A 23,519-nucleotide genomic window follows, 5' to 3' on the forward strand; every position below is an offset into this window, starting at 1 on the left:
GTCCAGCGGGTGGGCCTAGGAGTCCAGCGGGTGGGCCTAGGAGTCCAGCGGGTGGGCCTAGGAGTCCAGCGGGTGGGCCTAAGAGACCAGCGGGTGGGCCTAAGAGTCCAGCGGGTGAGCCTAAGAGACCAGCGGGTGGGCCTAAGAGAATAGTGCGTGGGCCTAGGAGTCCAGCGGTTAAGCCTAGGAGTCCAGCGGGTGAGCCTAGGAGTCCAGCGGGTGAGCCTAGGAGTCCAGCGGGTGAGCCTAGGAGTCCAGCGGGTAGGCTTAGTCAATGCAATCCCTGAAAGGACCGCCCGCTGGCCTCCTAAACCAGAACAAGCAGATATTTACGGTAGATGAAAAAGTTGAAGAAAAAAGGATTATTTTTTTCTGTCACCCAGTCTTGTTCTTTAACCTTTTGCCAAGACTTGGTACCACGTCTACACCCAAATTAAATGCCTAAGTAGTCCCCCCCTACTTTAAGCCCATTCTGGGAAATAAGAAAAAACCTTAAAAGCTTTTGCAGTTCCCATCGGCTGACAAATGCAAGAAGCTTTCTCCGCTGCCATGGCCGCCTTGTCTCAAGAGATCTACAGAAAGCAGATGGCCCTCAGGAGACAACGCACAGCTCTACAAGCTACCTGATCACTCACCATATTAGATTTCCAGTTTTGGGGTGTTCTGAATTATTGTATAATAGAAAAGTAACCACTTACAAGTGTCAGTATGACGAGGAAAAAGAAAAAAAAGGAAAAACAAAAAAAGGTGAAAAATAAATTTAAAAAAAAACCCTTTTTTTCTAAAATAAAAAAAAGGAAAAAACAAAAAAAAAGTGAAAAAAACCTTTATTCTAAAATAAATAAAATAGGAAAAAACAAAAAAAGTGAAAAAAAAGTAAATAACATTGTAAAATAAATAAAGGAAAAACAAAAGGTGAAAAAACAATAAAAAACGTTATTCTAAAATCAAGGAAAAACAAAAAATGTGAACAAACAATAAACCTTTATTTTAAAATAAAAAAAAACTAAATTTATTCTAAAATAAATAAAGGAAAAAACAAAAAAGGTGAAAAAACCCAATAACCATTATTTTAAATTAAATAAGGACAGGAAAAACAAAAAAGTGTAAAAAATTTTTTACTCAAATAAATAAACAGGAAAAACAAAAAAAAGGTAAAAAACAAAAAAACTTTATATTCTAAAATAAAGAAAAAAAAACAGAAAAAGTGAAAAAAAACATTTGAAAGTATAGGAAAAACAAAAATAGTGGGAAAAAACCCTTTTATTCTAAAATAGATTAAAAGAAAAAAAAAAAAAAGGGGGGAAAAAAAACCCAAAAATTTATTCTAAAATAAATAAAAAATGAAAAAAAACCCCTTTATTATAAAATAAATAAAAAAGGATACAACTCGTCTGTGTGTATACGGACCAGAACTATTAACTATTTCCTCGTATGGAAACCACAATAATAAAAAAGGATTTAGACTCATGTTTGAATTTCACTTCCTCAAAAAATAAACAATAAAAATAAATTAAAACCATAAAGAAACACTGATGGAAAAAAAAATAAATAAAAAATAAGTTATGGGTCCTAGAATATTGGTGGTACAAAAATACTTTTTGCAAAATCAATAAGAAAAATATAAAATAAATAAAGAAATAAAAATTCAGCATCTAGCAAATCTGTGCAAGTGCTGGCCCTGTCCAGATGGCCCATTCCAACCTATACCTACGATGAGTATGGCTCGGGCTCAAGAGTACTCTCAGCACTAGAGTTAAAAGGAATCTATCAGCAGGTTTTTGCTATGTAATCTGAGAACAACATGATGTACGGACAGGGCCCCTGATTCCAGCGATGTGCCACTTACTAGGCTGTGTGTTGCTGTTTCAATACAATCAGTGTTTTATCAGTTGGAGATTACCACTACAGGACTAAGTGTCTCATGCCTCTTAGTCCTGCTGCTCTGTGTAACCCCACCCCCACCACTCATTGGCAGCTTTCTGTCACAGTGTACACCAAGCTGCCAATCAGTGGTGTGGGCGGGGTTATACACAGCTCAGTATTCTGAGCATTGCTCGATCTTCGGCGGAGAAAAACAAGGATTTTATCACAACCGCTGCCCCCAGTAAAATAAGTGATACATCATTGGAATCAGGGTCTCTGCCAGATGAGGTAGCAACAACTTGCTGACCGATTTTGCGCTGTCTCTGGTTCTGATCGCATTAGTTTAACCCCTTACATGCCACTTCCATTTGCGACAGCGGTATTTAAGAGGTTAGGATTGAGTGTCAGTGTGGCAGATGCACACGTGAACCGTCAGACCGGATGGATATTTGGCACCTGCAGAAGAAATGTCTAATGAGCTGCCGAGATCAATGAAAGCATTTTGCGGCATCCACCTTCATGTGGTGCGGCGCGGTGATAGATGGCCGTTTATGCCGCTGCATTATATCATGTAAGTGGAATTAGGCAGAGTATCAATTCCCAGAGTTGTTGAATAATCACTTTTCTTTGTGCCGTTTCGCTTACTCATTCATTATTTTTTTTTTTCGGGCTTTCTTCCTTCCAGACTTGTGTCTCGGAAGCCTAAGAAACATAATGTCATTAAGGATTGTCATAAAGCAGGACGGGGCGGGGGAGGGGAAGGCGTCCAGGTCTCATTAAGCTAAAAGCATGATGGATGTCAGGGGGGAATATTCTGGCTAAAAGCCCGTAATGCTCAGGCTGCAATGAGATCAGTGTGAGCGGGGTCAGCGATGATGTCACTGGGGTGATGTCATCACTCGCGCCAGACGAGGGCATAAACAGGTCTTATCTCGCATGTTAATGATGATGGGGCGTGCGGGGAGAGGAGCCGAGGGTTTTCATGAATGAAGTGGACGTTATCTCCGAGGAAAGCACCTGAGGCATCCACCAACTATATCCTCAGGGGGGCGCTGATCCAGTAGATGGTCCTTTTGGCTGGAATGGTACATTGTGTTAGGTATATGTGACGCCCCTGGACTAGTCAGGGTGTCACAGGGTACTGCGCTCCTTTCTCTTATGGTACAGAACTCACCCTCCATGGTTCTGGGATCCTACCTTTTGGTATTGCTCCAACAACATTCAAATCCTAACCACACCTCACACCACACCCTGTCAGGCACACCAGTGGGTGGTCTAGCTGGAAAAGGGCCACCTGCCTAGGGGTCAGGCAGGCTGGTGGGAGGGACATAGTGAGTGCAGTGGTAGCCCTCAGAGTGAGGAGCTGAGGGAGTTGGAGCTCCCTGGGAGACTTTGGCTAGGTCTGGGACTGGAGGAGTCGGAGACCTGGTTGCAGGGTATTAGAGAAGGGTGCCCAGACTTCGTTTTGGAGAACGGTCGGCACCGGAAAATCTAGTAACCGAACTGGTACCATGCACGGCGGGGTACTGGACCCTAGATCAGGGAGTAGCTTTACGCAACCTGATAATTCACCTGTAGAGGATAGTCTCTTTATGAACTTCCCCAAAAGCTCAGAGATCGAAGGCATCAGCACAACGAGGGGGATAGGACTTTCCAGCCTATGCGGCCCACTGAGATCCCAAGTGTCAGCCATCGAAAGCACAGCTCCTCTAACTAACTGTAGGGAGCGGGACCCCGACAGCTTCAAGCCGAGGGGTCACTCAGAAAAGTCTAAACTCAAAGCATGGAGGCAGGTCCAGAACCATCAGCAATACCCACGGGGACGGATTCCCGGACGAGCTCCCCTGAGTGGCAGCAGCACCCAGAGACTTGGTTTACTCCTGTGTCAGTGTCTGCTTAATGGTCGCACAAACATCCACACGGTCTGAGTGAGTACGCTGCGCTCCCCTGAGTCTGCCCGCCTGGCCTGCACCACACTCCCCTACACTCCACCATCCAGAGTCCCGGGGCCTCCCCTACCCATGGGGGGAACGTCATCTGGCTGACCCACTCTATCTTCCCCAGGTACTCCCATCGGCAGCACTCCCCTTACCGCGAACCATGGGTGGCATCACAAACACTAACCCCCTGTAAATAGCCCCCTTTCACTTTCAGTTGACCACAAGCCCCTGGGTCCGGAGACCCTCGAGCCACAGCAACCCCGGATCCGAGCAGTCCGACTGCTGCAGGAGCGGTACATATACACAGCCACCCGGCTACGCAAACAGCTTAGGCGTGATCACTATGAGCCAAGGATGTCTAGCTTTGACGGCGGCCAATACATAAACAGATGTGGACGGGTGTTCTGATCCTGGGGGAAAGGTGGCTTATCCCGGCACCAGAATTAGGGTCTTCATTCGCCCCCTGTTCCGGCTCTAATGGTAACCCAGCATACACCTCTGAGGTTACAGGCCAGCTCAGGAACCAACAGGCCGCCTGAGTATTCAGGTAATTGACTTATCCCATTGGATTCGGCTTTGTAGCACAGATATGCTGTGTCACTTTGAGTGAGTCTCCTGACACACTCACCTCTGCTATTCCATAGGTCTTTGCTACATGTGAATCTCCTGACATACCCAACTCTGCTGATCCACTGGGCTCTACTTCATTGCTACAAGTGAGTCTCCTGACATACCCAACTCTGCTGATCCACTGGGCTCTACTTCATTGCTACAAGTGAGTCTCCTGACATACCCAACTCTGCTGATCCACTGGGCTCTACTTCATTGCTACAAGTGAGTCTCCTGACATACCCAACTCTGCTGATCCATTGGGCTGTACTTCATTGCTACAAGTGAGTCTCTTGACATACTATGCTATGCTGTAGATCTTTGCTGCAAGTAATCTCCTATCATACCCAACCCTGCTATTCTGCTGGATTCTACTATATAGCGACAATGAGTCTCTTGACATACCCAGCTCTGCTACATGTTAATCTTGTGACATACCCACCACCTATTCTGCTGGGCTCTACATCGCAACAAGCAAGTCTCCTGACATACCCAGCTTTGCTATTCCACAAGTCTTTGCTACTTGTGAATCTCCTAACATACCCAACTCTGTAATTCTAATGAACTCTACTATATAGCTACAAGTGAGTCTCCCTACATACCAAGCTCTGCTATTCCGTAGGTCTTTGCTACATGTGAATCTTCTGACATACCCAACTCTGCTGATCAACTGGGCTCTACTTCATTGCTACAAGTGAGTCTCTTGACATACCCAGCTCTGCTATTCTGTAGATCTTTGCTGCAAGTAATCTTTTGACATACCTAGCTCTGCTATTCTGCTGGACTCTACATTGCGACAAGCGAGTCTCCTGACATACCCAACTCTGCTATTCCGTAAGTCTTTGCTACATGTAAACCTTCTGACATAGCCCCCTATGCTGATCCACTGAGCTCTACTTCATCGCTACAAAGTCTCCTGACGTACCCAGCTATGCTATTCTGCTGGGCTCTACTACATCGTAACAAGTGAGTCTGACATACCCAGCTCTGCTTTTCCACAGGTCATTGCTACATACAGTCATATGAAAAAGTTTGGGCACCCCTATTAATGTTAACCTTTTTTCTTTATAACAATTTGGGTTTTTGCAGCAGCTATTTCAGTTTCATATATCTAATAACTGATGGACTGAGTAATATTTCTGGATTGAAATGAGGTTTATTGCACTAACAGAAAATGTGCAATCCGCATTTAAACAAAATTTGACAGGTGCATAAGTATGGGCACCCTTATCAATTTCTTGATTTGAACACTCCTAACTACTTTTTACTGACTTACTAAAGCACTAAATTGGTTTTGTAACCTCATTGAGCTTTGAACTTCATAGGCAGGTGTATCCAATCATGAGAAAAGGTATTTAAGGTGGCCACTTGCAAGTTGTTCTCCTGTTTGAATCTCCTATGAAGAGTGGCATCATGGGCTCCTCAAAACAACTCTCAAATGATCTGAAAACAAAGATTATTCAACACAGTTGTTCAGGGGAAGGTACAAAAAAATTGTCTCAGAGATTTAAACTGTCAGTTTCCACTGTGAGGAACATAGTAAGGAAATGGAAGAACACAGGTACAGTTCTTGTTAAGCCCAGAAATGGCAGGCCAAGAAAACTATCAGAAAGGCAGAGAAGAAGAATGGTGAGAACAGTCAAGGACAATCCACAGACCACCTCCAAAGACCTGCAGCATCATCTTGCTGCAGATGGTGTCACTGTGCATCGGTCAACAATACAGCGCACGTTGCACAAGGAGAAGCTGTATGGGAGAGTGATGCGAAAGAAGCCGTTTCTGCAAGCACGCCACAAACAGTCGCCTGAGGTATGCAAAAGCACATTTGGACAAGCCAGTTACATTTTGGAAGAAGGTCCTGTGGATCGATGAAAGAGTGAGTTGTTTGGTCATACAAAAAGGCGTTATGCATGGAGGCAAAAAACACGGCATTCCAAGAAAAGCACTTGCTACAGTAAAATTTGGTGGAGGTTCCATCATGCTTTGGGGCTGTGTGGCCAATGCCGGCACCGGGAATCTTGTTAAAGTTGAGGGTCGCATGGATTCAACTCAGTATCAGCAGATTCTTGACAATAATGTGCAAGAAACAGTGACGAAGTTGAAGTTACGCAGGGGATGGATATTTCAGCAAGACAATGATCCAAAACACCGCTCCAGATCTACTCAGGCATTCATGCAGAGGAACAATTACAATGCTCTGGAATGGCCATCCCAGTCCCCAGACCTGAATATCATTGAACATCTGTGGGATGATGTGAAGCGGCTGTCCATGCTCGGCGACCATCAAACTTAACTGAACTGGAATTGTTTTGTAAACAGGAATGGTCAAATATACCTTCATCCAGGATCCAGGAACTCATTAAAAGCTACAGGAAGCGACTAGAGGCTGTGATTTTTGCAAAAGGAGGATCTACAAAATATTAATGTCACTTTTATGTTGAGGTGCCCATACTTTTGCACTGGTCAAATTTTGTTTTAATACGGATTGCACATTTTCTGTTAGTACAATAAACCTCATTTCAATCCAGAAATATTACTCAGTCCATCAGTTATTAGAAATATGAAACTGAAATAGCAAAAACCCAAATTGTTATAAAGAAAAAAGGTTAACATTAATAGGGGTGCCCAAACTTTTTCATATGACTGTATAAATCTTCTGACATACCCAACTCTGCTCTGATCCACTGGGCTCTGCTTCATTGCTACAGGGGAGTCTCCCAACATACCCAGCTCTGCTATTCTGTAGGTCTTTGTTCCATGTAATCTCTTGACATACCCATCTCTACTATTCTGCTGGGCTCTACTCCATCACAATAAATCAGTCTTCTGACACCCAGGTCTACTGTTCCGCTGAGACCTGTTAAATAGCTACAAGTGAGTCACAATTAAGTTTCCTGACATACCCAATTCTGCTGATCCACTGGGCTCTGCGTCATTGCTACAAGTGAATCTTCTGACATACAAAACTCAGCTGTTACCCCGGGGTCTGGTACATCATTACAAGTGAGTTTCTGATATACCCTGCTCTGCTGCCCCACCGAGCTCTGCTGCCCCACCGAGCTCTGCTGCCCCACCGAGCTCTGCTGCCCCACCGAGCTCTGCTGACCCACCGAGCTCTGCTGACCCACCGAGCTCTGCTGACCCACCGAGCTCTGCTGACCCACCGAGCTCTGCTGACCCACCGAGCTCTGCTGACCCACCGAGCTCTGCTTCATTGCTACAACAGAGTATCCTAATATATACTAACTTTTCTGTTCTGCTGGCCTCAGCTACATGTCAATCTCCTGACATACCTACCTCTGCTATATCAATTCAAGCGAGTCTCCTGATATACCCAGATCTGCTATTCTGCTGTGATCTATTACATAGCTACAAGCGGGTCTCCTAACATTCCCAATTCTGCTGATCCACTGGGTTCTACTTCATTGCTACAAGTGAATATCCTGGCATAAAAAAAAAAATGTTTAAAAGAACTAAGCGTCCTCAGTGGTTGATACTTTTTAATAGCTAACTGAAAAGAAGGGAATTTTGTTTACTTACCGTAAATTCCTTTTCTTCTAGCTCCAATTGGGAGACCCAGACAATTGGGGTGTATAGCTTCTGCCTCCGGAGGCCACACAAAGTATTACACTTAAAAGTGTAAAGCCCCTCACCTTCTGCCTATACACCCCCCGTGCATCACGGGCTCCTCAGTTTTGGTGCAAAAGCAAGAAGGAGGAAAAGTTATAAATTGGTTTAAAGTAAATTCAATCCGAAGGAATTTCGGAGAACTGAAAACCATTCAACATGAACAACATGTGTACACAAAGAACAACAGCCCGAAGGGAACAGGGGCGGGTGCTGGGTCTCCCAATTGGAGCTAGAAGAAAAGGAATTTACGGTAAGTAAACAAAATTCCCTTCTTCTTTGTCGCTCCATTGGGAGACCCAGATAATTGGGACGTCCAAAAGCAGTCCCTGGGTGGGTAAAATAATACCTCGTAATAGAGCCGTAAAACGGCCCTTTCCTACACGTGGGCAACCGCCGCCTGAAGGACTTGCCTACCTAGACTGGCATCCGCCGAAGCATAGGTATGCACCTGATAGTGTTTCGTGAAAGTGTGCAGGCTCAACCAGGTAGCCGCCTGACACCTGCTGAGCCGTAGCCTGGTGCCGCAAAGCCCAGGACGCACCCACGGCTCTGGTAGAATGGGCTTTCAGCCCTGAGGGAACCGGAAGCCCAGAAGATCGGTAAGCTTCAAGAATTGGTTCCTTGATCCACCGAGCCAGGGTTGATTTGGAAGCTTGTGACCCTTTACGCTGGCCAGCGACAAGGACAAAGAGCGCATCCGAGCGGCGCAGGGGCGCCGTACGAGAAATGTAGAGTCTGAGTGCTCTCACCAGATCTAACGAGTGCAAATCCTTTTCACACTGATGAACTGGATGAGGACAAAAAGAGGGTAAGGAGATATCCTGATTGAGATGAAAGGGGGATACCACCTTAGGGAGAAATTCCGGTACCGGACGCAGAACCACCTTGTCCTGGTGAAACACCAGGAAACGGGTTTTGCATGACAGCGCCGCTAGCTCCGACACTCTCCGAAGTGATGTGACTGCTACTAGGAAGACCACTTTCTGCGAAAGGCGTGAGAGAGAAATATCCCTCATTGGCTCGAAAGGTGGCTTCTGAAGAGCCATCAGCACCCTGTTCAGATCCCAGGGTTCTAACGGCCGCTTGTAAGGAGGGACTATGTGACAAACCCCCTGCAGGAACGTGCGTACCTGTGGAAGTCTGGCTAGGCGCTTCTGAAAAAACACAGAGAGCGCTGAGACTTGTCCCTTAAGAGAGCCGAGCGACAACCCTTTTTCCAATCCGGATTGAAGGAAGGAAAGAAAAGTGGGCAAGGCAAATGGCCAGGGAGAAACACCCTGATCAGAGCACCAAGATAGGAATATCCTCCACGTGGTTTCCTAGCCTGTCTCATAGTGGCAATGACCTCTTGAGATAACCCTGAAGACGCTAGGATCCAGGACTCAATGGCCACACAGTCAGGTTGAGGGCCGCAGAATTCAGATGGAAAAACGGCCCTTGAGACAGCAAGTCTGGTCGGTCTGGTAGTGCCCACGGTTGGCCCACCGTGAGATGCCACAGATCCGGGTACCACGACCTCCTCGGCCAGTCTGGCGCGACGAGGATGGCGCGGCGGCAGTCGGACCTGATCTTGCTTAACACTCTGGGCAACAGTGCCAGAGGGGGAAACACATAAGGGAGTTGAAACTGCTACCAATCCTGAACTAAGGCGTCTGCCGCCAGAGCTCTGTGATCTTGAGACCGTGCCATGAATGTTGGGACCTTGTTGTTGTGCCGGGACGCCATTAGGTCGACGTCCGGCATCCCCCAGCGGCAACAGATCTCCTGAAACACGTCCGGGTGAAGGGACCATTCCCCTGCGTCCATGCCCTGGCGACTGAGAAAGTCTGCTTCCCAGTTTTCTACGCCCGGGATGTGAACTGCGGATATGGTGGAGGCCGTGGCTTCCACCCACTGCAGAATCCGCCTGACTTCCTGGAAGGCTTGCCGACTGCGTGTTCCCCCTTGGTGGTTGATGTATGCCACCGCTGTGGAGTTGTCCGACTGAATTCGGATCTGCTTGCCTTCCAGCCACGGCTGGAACGCCTTTAGGGCAAGATACACTGCCCTTATCTCCAGAACATTGATCTGAAGGGAGGACTCTGTCGGAGTCCAGGTTCCCTGAGCCCTGTGGTGGAGAAAGACCGCTCCCCACCCTGACAGGCTCGCGTCCGTCGTGACCACAGCCCATGATGGGGGAAGGAAGGATTTCCCCTTCGACAGAGAAGTGGGGAGAAGCCACCACTGAAGGGAAGCCTTGGCTGCCCGTGAAAGGGAGACGTTCCTGTCGAGGGACGTCGACTTCCTGTCCCATTTGCGGAGAATGTCCCATTGAAGTGGACGCAGATGAAACTGCGCAAAAGGAACTGCCTCCATTGCTGCTACCATCTTCCCTAGGAAGTGCATGAGGCGCCTCAGGGGGTGTGACTGGCCTTGAAGGAGAGATTGCACCCCTGTCTGTAGTGAACGCTGTTTGTCCAGCGGAAGCTTCACTGTCGCTGAGAGAGTATGAAACTCCATACCAAGATATGTCAGTGATTGGGCCGGTGTCAGATTTGACTTTGGAAAATTGATGATCCACCCGAAACTCTGGAGTCTCCAGAGCAACGTCCAGGCTGCGTTGGCATGCCACTTGAGAGGGTGCCTTGACCAGCAGATCGTCTAAGTAAGGGATCACCGAGTGTCCCTGAGAGTGTAGGACTGCTACCACTGCTGCCATGACCTTGGTGAAGACCCGTGGTGCTGTCGCCAGGCCGAAAGGCAGTGCCACGAACTGAAGGTGTTCGTCCCCTATGGCGAAACGCAGGAAGCGCTGATGCTCTGGTGCAATCGGTACGTGGAGATAAGCATCTTTGATGTCGATTGATGCCAGGAAGTCTCCTTGGGACATTGAGGCGATGACGGAGCGGAGCGATGCCATCCGGAACCGCCTGGTTTTTACGTGTTTGTTGAGCAGTTTTAGGTCCAGAACAGGACGGAAAGAACCGTCCTTTTTCGGTACCACAAACAAGTTGGAGTAAAAACCGTGACCCTGTTGCTGAAGAGGAACAGGGATCACCACTCCTTCCGCCTTCAGAGTGCACACCGCCTGAAGAAGAGCATCGGCTCTCTCGGGGGGCGGAGATGTTCTGAAAAATCGAGTCGGAGGACGAGAGCTGAACTCTATCCTGTAACCGTGGGATAGAATGTCTCTCACCCATCGGTCTTTTACCTGTGGCAGCCAGGTGTCGCAAAAGCGGGAAAGCCTGCCACCGACCGAGGATGCGGTGTGAGGAGGCCGAAAGTCATGAGGAGGCCGCCTTGGGAGCGGTTCCTCCGGCGGTCTTTTTAGGACGTGACTTAGACCGCCATGAATCGGAGTTCCTCTGATCCTTTTGAGGCCTTTTGGACGAGGAGAACTGAGACCTTCCCGCGGGCCGAAAGGACTGAAACCTCGATTGTACCTTCCGTGGTTGAGGTCTGTTTGGTTTGGACTGGGGTAAGGATGAGTCCTTTCCCTTGGATTGTTTAATGATTTCGTCCAATCGTTCACCAAACAGGCGGTCGCCAGAAAATGGCAAACCGGTTAAGAACTTTTTGGAAGCGGAGTCTGCCTTCCATTCACGTAACCACATGGCCCTGCGGACTGCCACCGAATTGGCGGATGCTACCGCCATACGGCTCGTAGAGTCCAGGACAGCATTAATGGCGTAGGACGCAAACGCCGACGCCTGAGAGGTTAAGGACACCACTTGCGGAGCAGATGTACGTGTGACTGCATTAATCTGCGCATGACAAGCTGAGATCGCTTGGAGTGCCCATACGGCTGCGAATGCTGGAGCAAAAGACACTCCGATAGCTTCATAGATGGATTTCAACCATAGTTCCATCTGTCTGTCAGTGGCATCTTTGAGTGAAGCTCCATCTTCCACTGCAACTATGGATCTAGCCGCCAGTCTGGAGACAGGAGGATCCACCTTAGGACACTGAGCCCAGCCCTTGACAACGTCAGGGGGGAAGGGATAACGTGTATCCTTAAGGCGCTTGGAAAAACGCTTATCTGGACAAGCTCGGTGTTTCTGGACTGCCTCTCTGAAGTCAGAGTGATCCAGAAACATACTCAATGGACGCTTGGGAGACCTGAAACGGAATTTCTCCTGCTGAGAAGCTGACTCCTCAATTGTAGGAGCTGGTGGAGAAATATCCAACACCTGATTGATGGTTGCTATAAGGTCATTCACTATGGCGTCACCATCAGGTGTATCCAGGTTGAGCGCGGTCTCAGGATCAGAATCCTGATCTGCTACCTCCGCTTCATCATCCAGAGAGTCCTCCTGCTGAGACCCTGAACAATGTGATGAAGTCGAGGGAATTTCCCAGCGAGCCCGCTTAGGCGGTCTGGGACTGCGGTCCATGTTAGAGACCTCACCCTGGGACCCATGGTTCACCCCAGGAGCACTCTGCAGCTCCAAATGAGGGGGGCCTGGGGTCAATGATTGAACAGTGCCCGGGGCCTGAGTTACCGGTCTGGACTGTAAGGCTTCTAGTATCCTAGCAGACCATTTATCCATAGTCTCAGACAGTTTGTCAGCAAATACTGCAAACTCCGTCCCTGTCACCTGGACAGTGGTAGCAGGTGGTTCCACCTGGGCCACCAGTAGCAGAGGCTCCGGCTGAGTAAGTGCCACAGGGGCCGAGCATTGCACACAATGAGGGTCAGTGGAACCTGCCGGTAGTATAGCCGCACATGAGGTACAGGTTGCAAAGTAAGCCTGTGCTTTGGCACCCTTGCTATTTGCGGACGACATGCTGTTGTCTCCTCTGAGTACAATCCAGGAGGGTATATAGCCAAAAATCAACAGTGCGACCGTACAGTGTAGATGTATAGCATATAAGCATATATATATATGTACACTCCGGCACTCAGTGGGGCCAACACTCAGTGGGGCCAGCACCTCACGTGCTGCTTACCGACCGCTCAAAGCGGTTGTGTGATCACCAGCTTCCTTGCCTGGGCCTCCCAGAGCCGTGTTGTCTCTCCTCTCCAGCGTCAGAAGTGCTGACAGGAATGGCTGCCGGCGTTCTGTGGGGAGGAAGGGGCCGTGGGCGTGCCCTAGAAAGTGCGGGAATCTGGAGCCCCACTGAGCTGAATGAGGGGGGAGGAGGATACAGAGTATGCTCCAGCCCTCAGCGCTGACGTTCTGTGCAGCGTCCCGCCCTTCCCCTGACTGACAGGCCTGGGGGCGGGAATATGCGCTACTAGGCCGCAAAAGCCGGGGACTAAAGTTATAAGCGCGGCCGGCATATAAGCGCGGCCGGCGCGGTAGTCCCCGGCGCACTAACACACCCAGCAGTGCTGCAGTGTATATGGTACCAGCGCTCCATGCGCGGTCCCCACGGGGACACAGAGTACCTCACAGCGCGGCCTGCGCGGTAGTCCCCGGCGCACTAACACACCCAGCAGTGCTGCAGTGTATATGGCACCAGCGCTCCATGCGCGGTCCCCACGGGGACACAGTACCTCACAGTAGCAGGGCCTTGTCCCTGACGATACTCGGCTCCTGTCCAGCAGATTACCCAGGGGCTGCGGAGGGAGCACGGCCTCAGTGCCTGGAGACCGATTAGGATCCCACTTCACCCAGAGCCCATTAAGGGATGGGGAAGGAAAACAGCATGTGGCTCCTGCCTATGTACCCGCAATGGGTACCTCAACCTTAACAGCACCGCCGACCAGAGTGGGGTGAGAAGGGAGCATGCTGGGGGCCCTATATGGGCCCTCTTTTCTTCCATCCGACATAGTCAGCAGCTGCTGCTGACTAAGATGTGGAGCTATGCGTGGATGTCAGCCTCCTTCGCACAAAGCATAAAAACTGAGGAGCCCGTGATGCACGGGGGGTGTATAGGCAGAAGGGGAGGGGCTTTACACTTTTAAGTGTAATACTTTGTGTGGCCTCTGGAGGCAGAAGCTATACACCCCAATTGTCTGGGTCTCCCAATGGAGCGACAAAGAAGATGGTAATAATAGTGTGATGCCCTGGACTAGCCGGGTAGTCACAGGTAGGCCCTTACACAAATACCTCCCCCCCTTAAGGTGACAGCAGCCAACCTACAACAAAACCCTTATCACCTCTCTCAGTGTTAAATGGTCGCACCAGGGGGGGCGGGGCCAGGTGGTTGGCCACGCCCACCTAGGAGTCCAGAGAGCCTGAGACAGGACACAGTAGTTGAGTTTTGGACAGTGAAGTGTAGAGGCAAGTTCAAGTGCAGCAGGCCTAAGGTGTCAGGCTGCAGCGTTAATACTGACCGGTGCCGGGGTCGTAGCCCTGGTATCGTGACAAGGAGGCAGACAGTGGTGGCCGCCTGCAGGAGCTGGGATTACAGTCGGTGGAACCGTAAGGGACCGGGACCGGGTAGTGGCCAACCGGGACTGAACCGGGGAACAGATTGGAAACCGGAGCACCAGGAGGGGTACTCAGACCCAGTACGAGGCCCAGAAACAACTGATTGAGGACTGGACTTTAGGCCCTTTCCCACCTAAGACCCGAGTGATGACAACAGCCCAACGATCGGGGTAGAAAGCCACCGCCCAGGCATCGAGATCCCATGGGCCAGCGTTTGCGGGCACACGGGCTCTACCGGTGCACACAAAGTCGGGGAGCGGACTACCGTTGCTCAGGCATAAGAGTCATCATTTCTACAAACGTGAGGTGCAGGAGAAAGGCGGAAACCACCAACCTGAACAGGGGAAAAGCGCAGCCGGTTGTGGGCACCGTCCACCATCTTGTTTCGTTTACCAGAGACTCCAGCGTGTTTGTAATAGTGAGTACAACAGTGCCTTCGGGCCGCGCACCGCGCCGTACCGCACTGACATGCCAGCACGCATCCATTCCCCCGCCTCAGCACCTCCCTCGGGCCCCCGGGACAATCATCCCCCTACCCACGGAGGGGTCAACACCAAGCTACGCAACACCGTGCCCAGCGGTGGTGTCCATCCATTCACCACAACCCGTGGGTAGCATCACGAACTTAATCCCCAAACAACCGCGGCTCCAGCCGTGGACCTCCCCACCGAACACCACCCCTCACGTAGCGCCAGCAACCCCCTTTCAGAACGGGTCCGTGAGGAGCTCAAGCCACCCACCGACGAGCACGGATCCGAGTGGCTCGGCAGCCGGCCGAGCCCCGGGGCGGTACAATAGCAAGCTTTTGAGACTACGCAGGTCTCTTCAATCAGGCTCAGTAAGATATATTTTACCTGTATCCTGACATACAAAGCTCTGCTGTTACACTTGACTTTGCTAAATCAATACAAAACGAGTCTCCTGACATACCCTGCTCAGCTGACCCACTGAGCTCTGCTGACCCACTGAGCTCTGCTGACCCACTGAGCTCTGCTGACCCACTGAGCTCTGCTGACCCACTGAGCTCTGCTGACCCACTGAGCTCTGCTGACCCACTGAGCTCTGCTTCATTGCTATAAGTGAATATCCTAACATACACAACTCTGCTGTTCCGCTGGCCTTGGCTACATGTCAATCTCCTAATCTACCCACTTTCTCTGTAATCTGCTACTTCTCCATCAGTTTGTATGGTGACATACCCATCTCTACTACATGGCTACTAGTGATTCTCCTTACATACCTAGATCTGCTTTTCTGCTATGCCCTGCTACATCACTATTACCAAATATCAGTACATACCCAGCTCTGCTACATTGTTACAAGTGATTCTCCTAACATACTTATCTTTGCTGTTTCCCTGGCTGGCCCATGCTACATTGCTGAGTCTCAGTTTCTTCCACTTCTTCAGCTGTCATCCAGCCACCTTCTAAGTCACCTCTCTGCTTCATCACCTCTGGTCCGTGCTGTAAAGCCAGACATACGGCTTCGGAGATCCATCTCTGAGGTTAAGCCATAAAAAGAAGGATCAGGCATGTTGGTTTCCACATGTTCAATCCTTTTTCTCATGGAAATTAGTGATGGCAGCAGTTTCTTCCCCTTTTGCCATTGAAGACACATGCACGCTCAGCCAAAATGAGAGTACATATGCATCGGGAGATTAGCGGTCAGCCCATATTATCTATTTTCAGATATTCTATGAGGATGTATCTGTTGCCTGTGCTGGAGACGTCTGCAGGAAATTAGATCTGCCCTACGTAGCTAAATCTGAGTCACAGAGTCCCAGATCTGATCTTTGCATCTGCATTTCCTACCAATTGCCCTTTTGATGCTTTCAATAAATTGATCTGAGACTCTTAACCCCGGCGTCCTCTGACATAAAAGCCCGAGTACGTTACATCCCTCCCATGACAGGAAGCTCTTAAGATCTGAAAATATCCATATCAGTGATTGACGGCCGTTGACACTTAAAGGGACAAGATAATGAAAAATGACTTCTGGCGTGACTACTGGATGAGTAATCCATAGCCACAAACCACCGCATTCATTTACCGCCTAAACTGATTGGTCACTACAATTTTTGGGAAATCTCCATTAATTCCATAATACATGAAAAAAAATATTCTCATATTATGCATAAATAATACCGCCATATAACAGTGTATTAATAGTGCTATACACCAAGCGCATAATAAACACAGTCCTATCATACTGGACTTGATGGACACAATTTCATACTCACTCGTTTTTCTGAAGAGTAAGAATCATCTCCCTCCCGTCAATCTTCACCATCACTTCTGCATATGCTGGATACTAAAAAATAAAGCAAAAACATTTGTTTGTAAAAATACCCTGTTTCATAAAAACCAAGTTTTGATAGATTTGCAGCCCACATCACATACTCCTTGGAAATTGTCCTGATTCTCATGTCCTTTAACTTTTCATTCGCTCGTTAAAAGGGGTGAGATCCTATTTAGGAGCATTCTGCCAGCACTATAGGTGCAGGAACTCCCTTTCTTCACTCTGCAGCATTTACTGGAGCTGCCATTACCAAATGTCTGGCCTGCCCTAAGCTGACGCCTGCCTCTCTGTTATGCCTATACACTGTTAGACACACAGAGCAGGAGCAGAAAGACCAAGAGTAGGCCTCAATTCCAGTAATGACATAGACCTGCCCCTACTTCCATTCTATAGAGAGACAGACCACGGCTCCACTTCCTGTAGAGAGACATAGCCCGCCCCCATTACCTGTAGAGACATAGGCTGCCCCCACTTCCTGTAGAGAGACACAGACTGCCCCCACTTCCTGTAGAGACATAGGCTGCTCCCACTTCCTGTAGAGAGACACAGACTGCCCCCACTTCCTGTAGAGAGACACAGACTGCCCCCACTTCCTGTAGAGAGATATAGGCCGCCTCCACTTCCTGACATAAACCTGACCCCATTCCCTGTAGAGAGACATAGACCTCCATTTCCTCTACAGAGACAGACTGCCTCCACTTCCTGTAGAGACACAGACCACCCCAGCTTCCTGTAGAGACACAGACCACCCCAGCTTCCTGTAGAGACACAGACCGCCCCCACTTCCAGTACGGAGACATAGACCAGCTCCACTTCCTGACACAGACCTAACCCTATTTCCTGTAGAAGGACATAGACCGCCTCCACTTCCTCTACAGAGACAAACTGCCTCCACTTCCTGTAGAGAGATATAGACCACCCCCACTTCCTGTAGAAACAGACTGTCCCACTTTCTGCAGACAGACAAAGACCTGCCTGCACTTCTTGACACAGTCCTGACCTCACTTCCTTTAGAGAAAGAAGAAAGATAGAGAGACAAAGACCCGTCCTCACTTACTGTAGAGAAATATAGGCTACCCCCACTTCCTGTAGACTAAGACCCGCCCCTACTTCCTGTAGAAAGACTAAGACCCGCCCCCACTTCCTGTAGAGAGACTAAGACCCGCTCCACTTCCTCTAGAGATGACCCGCCCAAACATACTGTTGAGAGATATAGGCCCGTTCCCACTTCCTGTAAACAAAGACCCACCTCCACTTCCTGTAGAGAATTAGACCCGCCCCACTTCCTGTAAAAAAACAGAGACCCGCCCCAACATCCTCTAGAAACAAAGACCCGCCCCAACATCCTATAGAAACAAAGACCCGCCCCAACATCCTCTAGAAATAAAGACCAGCCCCCACTTCCTGTAGAGAATTAGACCCACCCCCACTTCCTGTAGAAAGAATTAGACCCACCCCCACTTCCTGTAGAGAGAATTAGACCCACCCCCACTTCCTGTAGAAAGAATTAGACCCACCCACACTTCCTGTAGAAAGAATTAGACCCACCCCCACTTCCTGTAGAGAGAATTGGACCCACCCCCACTTCCTGTAGAGAGAATTAGACCCACCCCCACTTCCTGTAGAGTGTCAAAGACCCGCCCTCACTTCCTGTAGAGAGAATTAGACCCGCCCCCACTTCCTGTAGAGAGAATTAGACCCGCCCCCACTTCCTGTAGAAAGAATTAGACCCACCCCCACTTCCTGTAGAAAGAATTAGACCCACCCACACTTCCTGTAGAAAGAATTAGACCCACCCCCACTTCCTGTAGAGAGAATTGGACCCACCCCCACTTCCTGTAGAGAGAATTGGACCCACCCCCACTTCCTGTAGAGAGAATTAGACCCACCCCCACTTCCTGTAGAGTGTCAAAGACCCGCCCTCACTTCCTGTAGAGAGAATTAGACCCGCCCCCACTTCCTGTAGAGAGAATTAGACCCGCCCCCACTTCCTGTAGAGAGAATTAGACCCACCCCCACTTCCTGTAGAGCGACAAAGACCCGCCCCCACTTCCTGCAGAGAGACATGGGCCCGTACCGACTTCCTGTGCAGAGACAAAAACCCGCCCCCACTTTCTGTAGTGACATAGACCCATCCCTAAAGACAGGTTACACTTGACAACATGCAAACGACAGAAGGAGACACCTCGAGGCCATCAAAGTTTGACTGGGAGGCAAGACATTATTTTTAGAGGAAGCAGTTTACAGATCGTCTATCACATCATCTAATGAGATCACATCTGAAAGTACAGAGGCCAATTAATGGCAGTCAGTCATCAGCAGGGTTTACACTTTCCTATTAACAACGTCCCTGAATACGGTGCTGTATATACCTATAAATCCACTATTGGGAGCCATTACAGTACACACAGACGATGCCACCCAGCTTTCCTGAGGCCCTGAATGGCTTACTAATCTACATCTTTACACAGGTATATTCATCCCATTATCCAACTTTTTTAGCATTGTGTTCATGAACCAGGAAGGTCAGGATGAACAGTGTTATATGTCCCATCCCAGTTTGACCAGGCCTATACTATACGGGATTGAATAGATTTAAAGGGGTATACCAAATCCACAGGATGGAGCGAGCCTGGCACCTCTGCATTCTCAGCGGAGCAAGATGGGACGTCATTTTCCTATAGGTGCCCAAGATCTGCCATAAATGTCTGCTTAGGCAGTTCTATACTGGATTATCAGACTTTCCGGATTATCAGATGACAGATTAAAGGCATTTTTAAAGGGATATTCCAAATTGAGTCCCAGCACCTAGAAACTACTCACTTTATCACTGAGTTGATCTTGTAGGCCACTGGGGGTCAACCATCGAGGGGTCACCACCTCCGAATGAGCCCGAATCTTCTCCAGATGAGACTGAGCACTTATTCCTGTAACAAAAAAAAAATGTCAAAATTAGATTTAGAAAAAGAAAAATACAATAAAAATCAAAAAAACATCTCCTAATATTGATATTTTAACAAATACCTGCAGCAACATTTGTGCTGTTCCTTTGTTGTTCCTCCTGGAAATGTCAGAATATAATGATGGATGGGTATTAACATTCCTCGGAAACCTGACCGTACATAAACTGTGTAGGGAAAATGGTAATGCCCTGTTAATCTAATATATAAAGCTGAAGGAATGTGTGTATAGTACAGACCAAAAGTTTGGACACACCTTCTCATTCAAAGACTTTTTTCTTTATTTTCATGACTCTGAAAATTGTAGATTCACATTGAATACATCAAAACTATGAATTAACACATGTGGAATGAAATACTTAACAAAGTGTGAAACAACTGAAAATATGTCTTATATTCTAGGTTCTTCAAAGTAGCCACCTTTTGCTTTGATTACTGCTTTGCACACTCTTGGCATTCTCTTGATGAGCTTCAAGAGGTAGTCACCGGAAATGGTTTTCCAACAGTCTTGAAGGAGTTCCCAGAGATGCTTAGCCCTTGTTGGCCCTTTTGCCTTCACTCTGCGGTCCAGCTCACCCCAAACCATCTCGATTGGGTTCAGGTCTGGTGACTGTGGAGGCCAGGTCATCTGGCGTAGCACCCCACCACTCTCCTTCTTAGTCAAATAGCCCTTACACAGCCTGGAGGTGCGTTTGAGGTCATTGTCCTGTTGAAAAATAAATGATGGTCCAACTAAACGCAAACCGGATGGAATAGCATGCCTATAAGTATTTCATTCACATGTGTTAATTCATAGTTTTGATGCTTTCAATGTGAATTTACAATTTTCAGAGTCATGAAAATAAAGAAAACTCTTTGAATGAGGTGTGTCCAAACTTTTGGTCTGTACTTTATGTATGTGTTTGTATGTACAGTATGTATGTATGGGTGTATGTGTGTGTATGTGTGTATGTACAGTACAGACCAAAAGTTTGGACACACCTTCTCATCTCTAGAACAACTGTTAAGAGGAGGCTTTGTGCAGCAGCCTTCATGGTAAAATAGCTGCTAGGAAACCACTGCTCAGGACAGGCAACAAGCAGAAGAGACTTGTTTGGGCTAAAGAACACAAGGAATGGACATTAGACCAGTGGAAATCTGTGCTTTGGTCTGAGGAGTCCAAATTTGAGATCTTTGGATCCAACCACCGTGTCTTTGTAGAAAAGGTGAACGGATGGACTCTACATGGCTGGTTCCCACCGTGAAGCATGGAGGAGGAGGTGTGATGTGTGGGGGGGCTTTGCTGGTGACACTGTTGGGGATTTATTCAAAATTGAAGGCATACAGAACCAGCATGGCCACCACAGCATCTTGCAGCGGCGTGCTATTCCATCCGGTTTGCGTTTAGTTGGACCATCATTTATTTTTCAACAGTACAATGACCCCAAACACACCTCCAGGCTGTGTAAGGGCTATTTGACTAAGAAGGAGAGTGATGGGGTGCTATGCCAGATGACCGGGCCTCCACAGTCACCAGACCTGAACCCAATCGAGATGGTTTGGGGTGAGCTGGACCGCAGAGTGAAGGCAAAAGGGCCAACAAGTGCTAAGCATCTCTGGGAACTCCTTCAAGACTGTTGGAAAACCATTTCCGGTGACCAGGGCCGGACTGGGACTGAAATTCAGCCCTGGAACTCAAACCAAAGCAGCCCACATGCAAAAATCGGGCCGCTCACCGGACCCCGCCGCTATAGTGGCGGCCGGCGGCAGCCACAAAATAATTTTAAACAGCAGGCAGTGCGGGCAGGGCCGGCTCCAGGTTTTTGTGGGCCCCGGGCGGAAGAGTCCCAGTTGGCCCCATCCACACGCAGACACACACATACGTACACATACATATACATATTTAAAGACAAACTCACAAAAATACATATAGAACTGACACATCTATACAGTCATATACACTGACATACATAGATACACATCATACATGCATACAGACACACACAGCTCTGCTGCATACATACACACATAGCTCTGCTGCATACATACACACATAGCTCTGCTACATACATACACACATAGCTCTGCTGCATACATACACACATAGCTCTGCTGCATACATACACACATAGCTCTGCTGCATACATACACACATAGCTCTGCTACATACATAGCTCTGCTGCATACATACACACATAGCTCTGCTGCATACATACACACATAGCTCTGCTACATACATACACACATAGCTCTGCTGCATACATACACACATAGCTCTGCTACATACATACACACATAGCTCTGCTACATACATACACACATAGCTCTGCTGCATACATACACACATAGCTCTGCTGCATACATACACACATAGCTCTGCTGCTTACATACACACATAGCTCTGCTACATACATAGCTCTGCTGCATACATACACACATAGCTCTGCTGCATACATACACACATAGCTCTGCTACATACATACACACATAGCTCTGCTGCATACATACACACATAGCTCTGCTACATACATACACACATAGCTCTGCTACATACATACACACATAGCTCTGCTACATACATACACACATAGCTCTGCTGCATACATACACACATAGCTCTGCTACATACATACACACATAGCTCTGCTACATACATACACACATAGCTCTGCTGCATACATACACACATAGCTCTGCTGCATACATACACACATAGCTCTGCTACATACATAGCTCTGCTGCATACATACACACATAGCTCTGCTGCATACATACACACATAGCTCTGCTACATACATACACACATAGCTCTGCTGCATACATACACACATAGCTCTGCTACATACATACACACATAGCTCTGCTACATACATACACACATAGCTCTGCTGCATACATACACACATAGCTCTGCTGCATACATACACACATAGCTCTGCTGCATACATACACACATAGCTCTGCTACATACATAGCTCTGCTGCATACATACACACATAGCTCTGCTGCATACATACACACATAGCTCTGCTACATACATACACACATAGCTCTGCTGCATACATACACACATAGCTCTGCTACATACATACACACATAGCTCTGCTACATACATACACACATAGCTCTGCTGCATACATACACACATAGCTCTGCTGCATACATACACACATAGCTCTGCTACATACATACACACATAGCTCTGCTACATACATACACACATAGCTCTGCTGCATACATACACACATAGCTCTGCTGCATACATACACACATAGCTCTGCTACATACATAGCTCTGCTACATACATAGCTATGCTACATACATACACACATAGCTCTGCTACATACATACACACATAGCTCTGCTACATACATAGCTCTGCTACATACATAGCTCTGCTACATACATACACACATAGCTCTGCTACATACATACACACATAGCTCTGCTACATACATACATGAATCTGCTACACACATACACATAGCTCTGCTACATAAATACGCACACGTGGCTCTGAGGGGCCCACACACGCGGCTCTGGGGGGCCCACACACAGCTCCAGGGGCCAGCACATACAACACCGGGGGGGGGGGGAACGGGGAGGGCAAATACCGCTCAGGTCACGGTGGAGAGGGGGCCCACACAGCGCCGGAGAGAAGAGCTGTGCTGGGGGTCGCTGGCTGGCACTGCAACTCCTTCATCTGTGGGACTGAGCAGGCCGGTCGGTAGCTCCGCCCACAGATGAAGTTCAAACCAGGAAGTCTTTGCTCCTTAAAGGGACGGCGCTGCAGATTCCTGGCGAGGACTGCGGACCCCCGGAACTCGGCCCGGGGGCAGCAGAACTAAGGCGAGGGGGCCCCGGCCAAGGGGCACCAG

At 48.4% G+C, this 23,519-nt stretch overlaps 2 protein-coding genes across 3 annotated transcripts in view; one reads left to right on the forward strand and one right to left on the reverse strand.

Moving 5' to 3' along the window:
* The window catches only part of ADAM19 (ADAM metallopeptidase domain 19), a 117,921-nt gene that overhangs the window by 84,479 nt on the left and 9,923 nt on the right, over positions 1-23,519 (reverse strand). For both annotated transcript variants that reach the window (XM_075344293.1, XM_075344292.1), the window contains exons 2-3: positions 19,526-19,629; positions 16,644-16,714 (exon numbers count right to left, since the gene is read on the reverse strand). In XM_075344293.1, the coding sequence (XP_075200408.1) occupies positions 16,644-16,714; positions 19,526-19,629 (175 nt within the window). The remainder of the gene's footprint in view (positions 1-16,643; positions 16,715-19,525; positions 19,630-23,519) is intronic.
* The window catches only part of THG1L (tRNA-histidine guanylyltransferase 1 like), a 137,405-nt gene that overhangs the window by 12,162 nt on the left and 101,724 nt on the right, over positions 1-23,519 (forward strand). The window lies entirely within an intron of this gene.

This window comes from Anomaloglossus baeobatrachus, chromosome 4 (assembly GCF_048569485.1).
Source record: "Anomaloglossus baeobatrachus isolate aAnoBae1 chromosome 4, aAnoBae1.hap1, whole genome shotgun sequence".
In the NCBI taxonomy this organism is placed as follows: Eukaryota; Metazoa; Chordata; class Amphibia; order Anura; family Aromobatidae; genus Anomaloglossus; species Anomaloglossus baeobatrachus.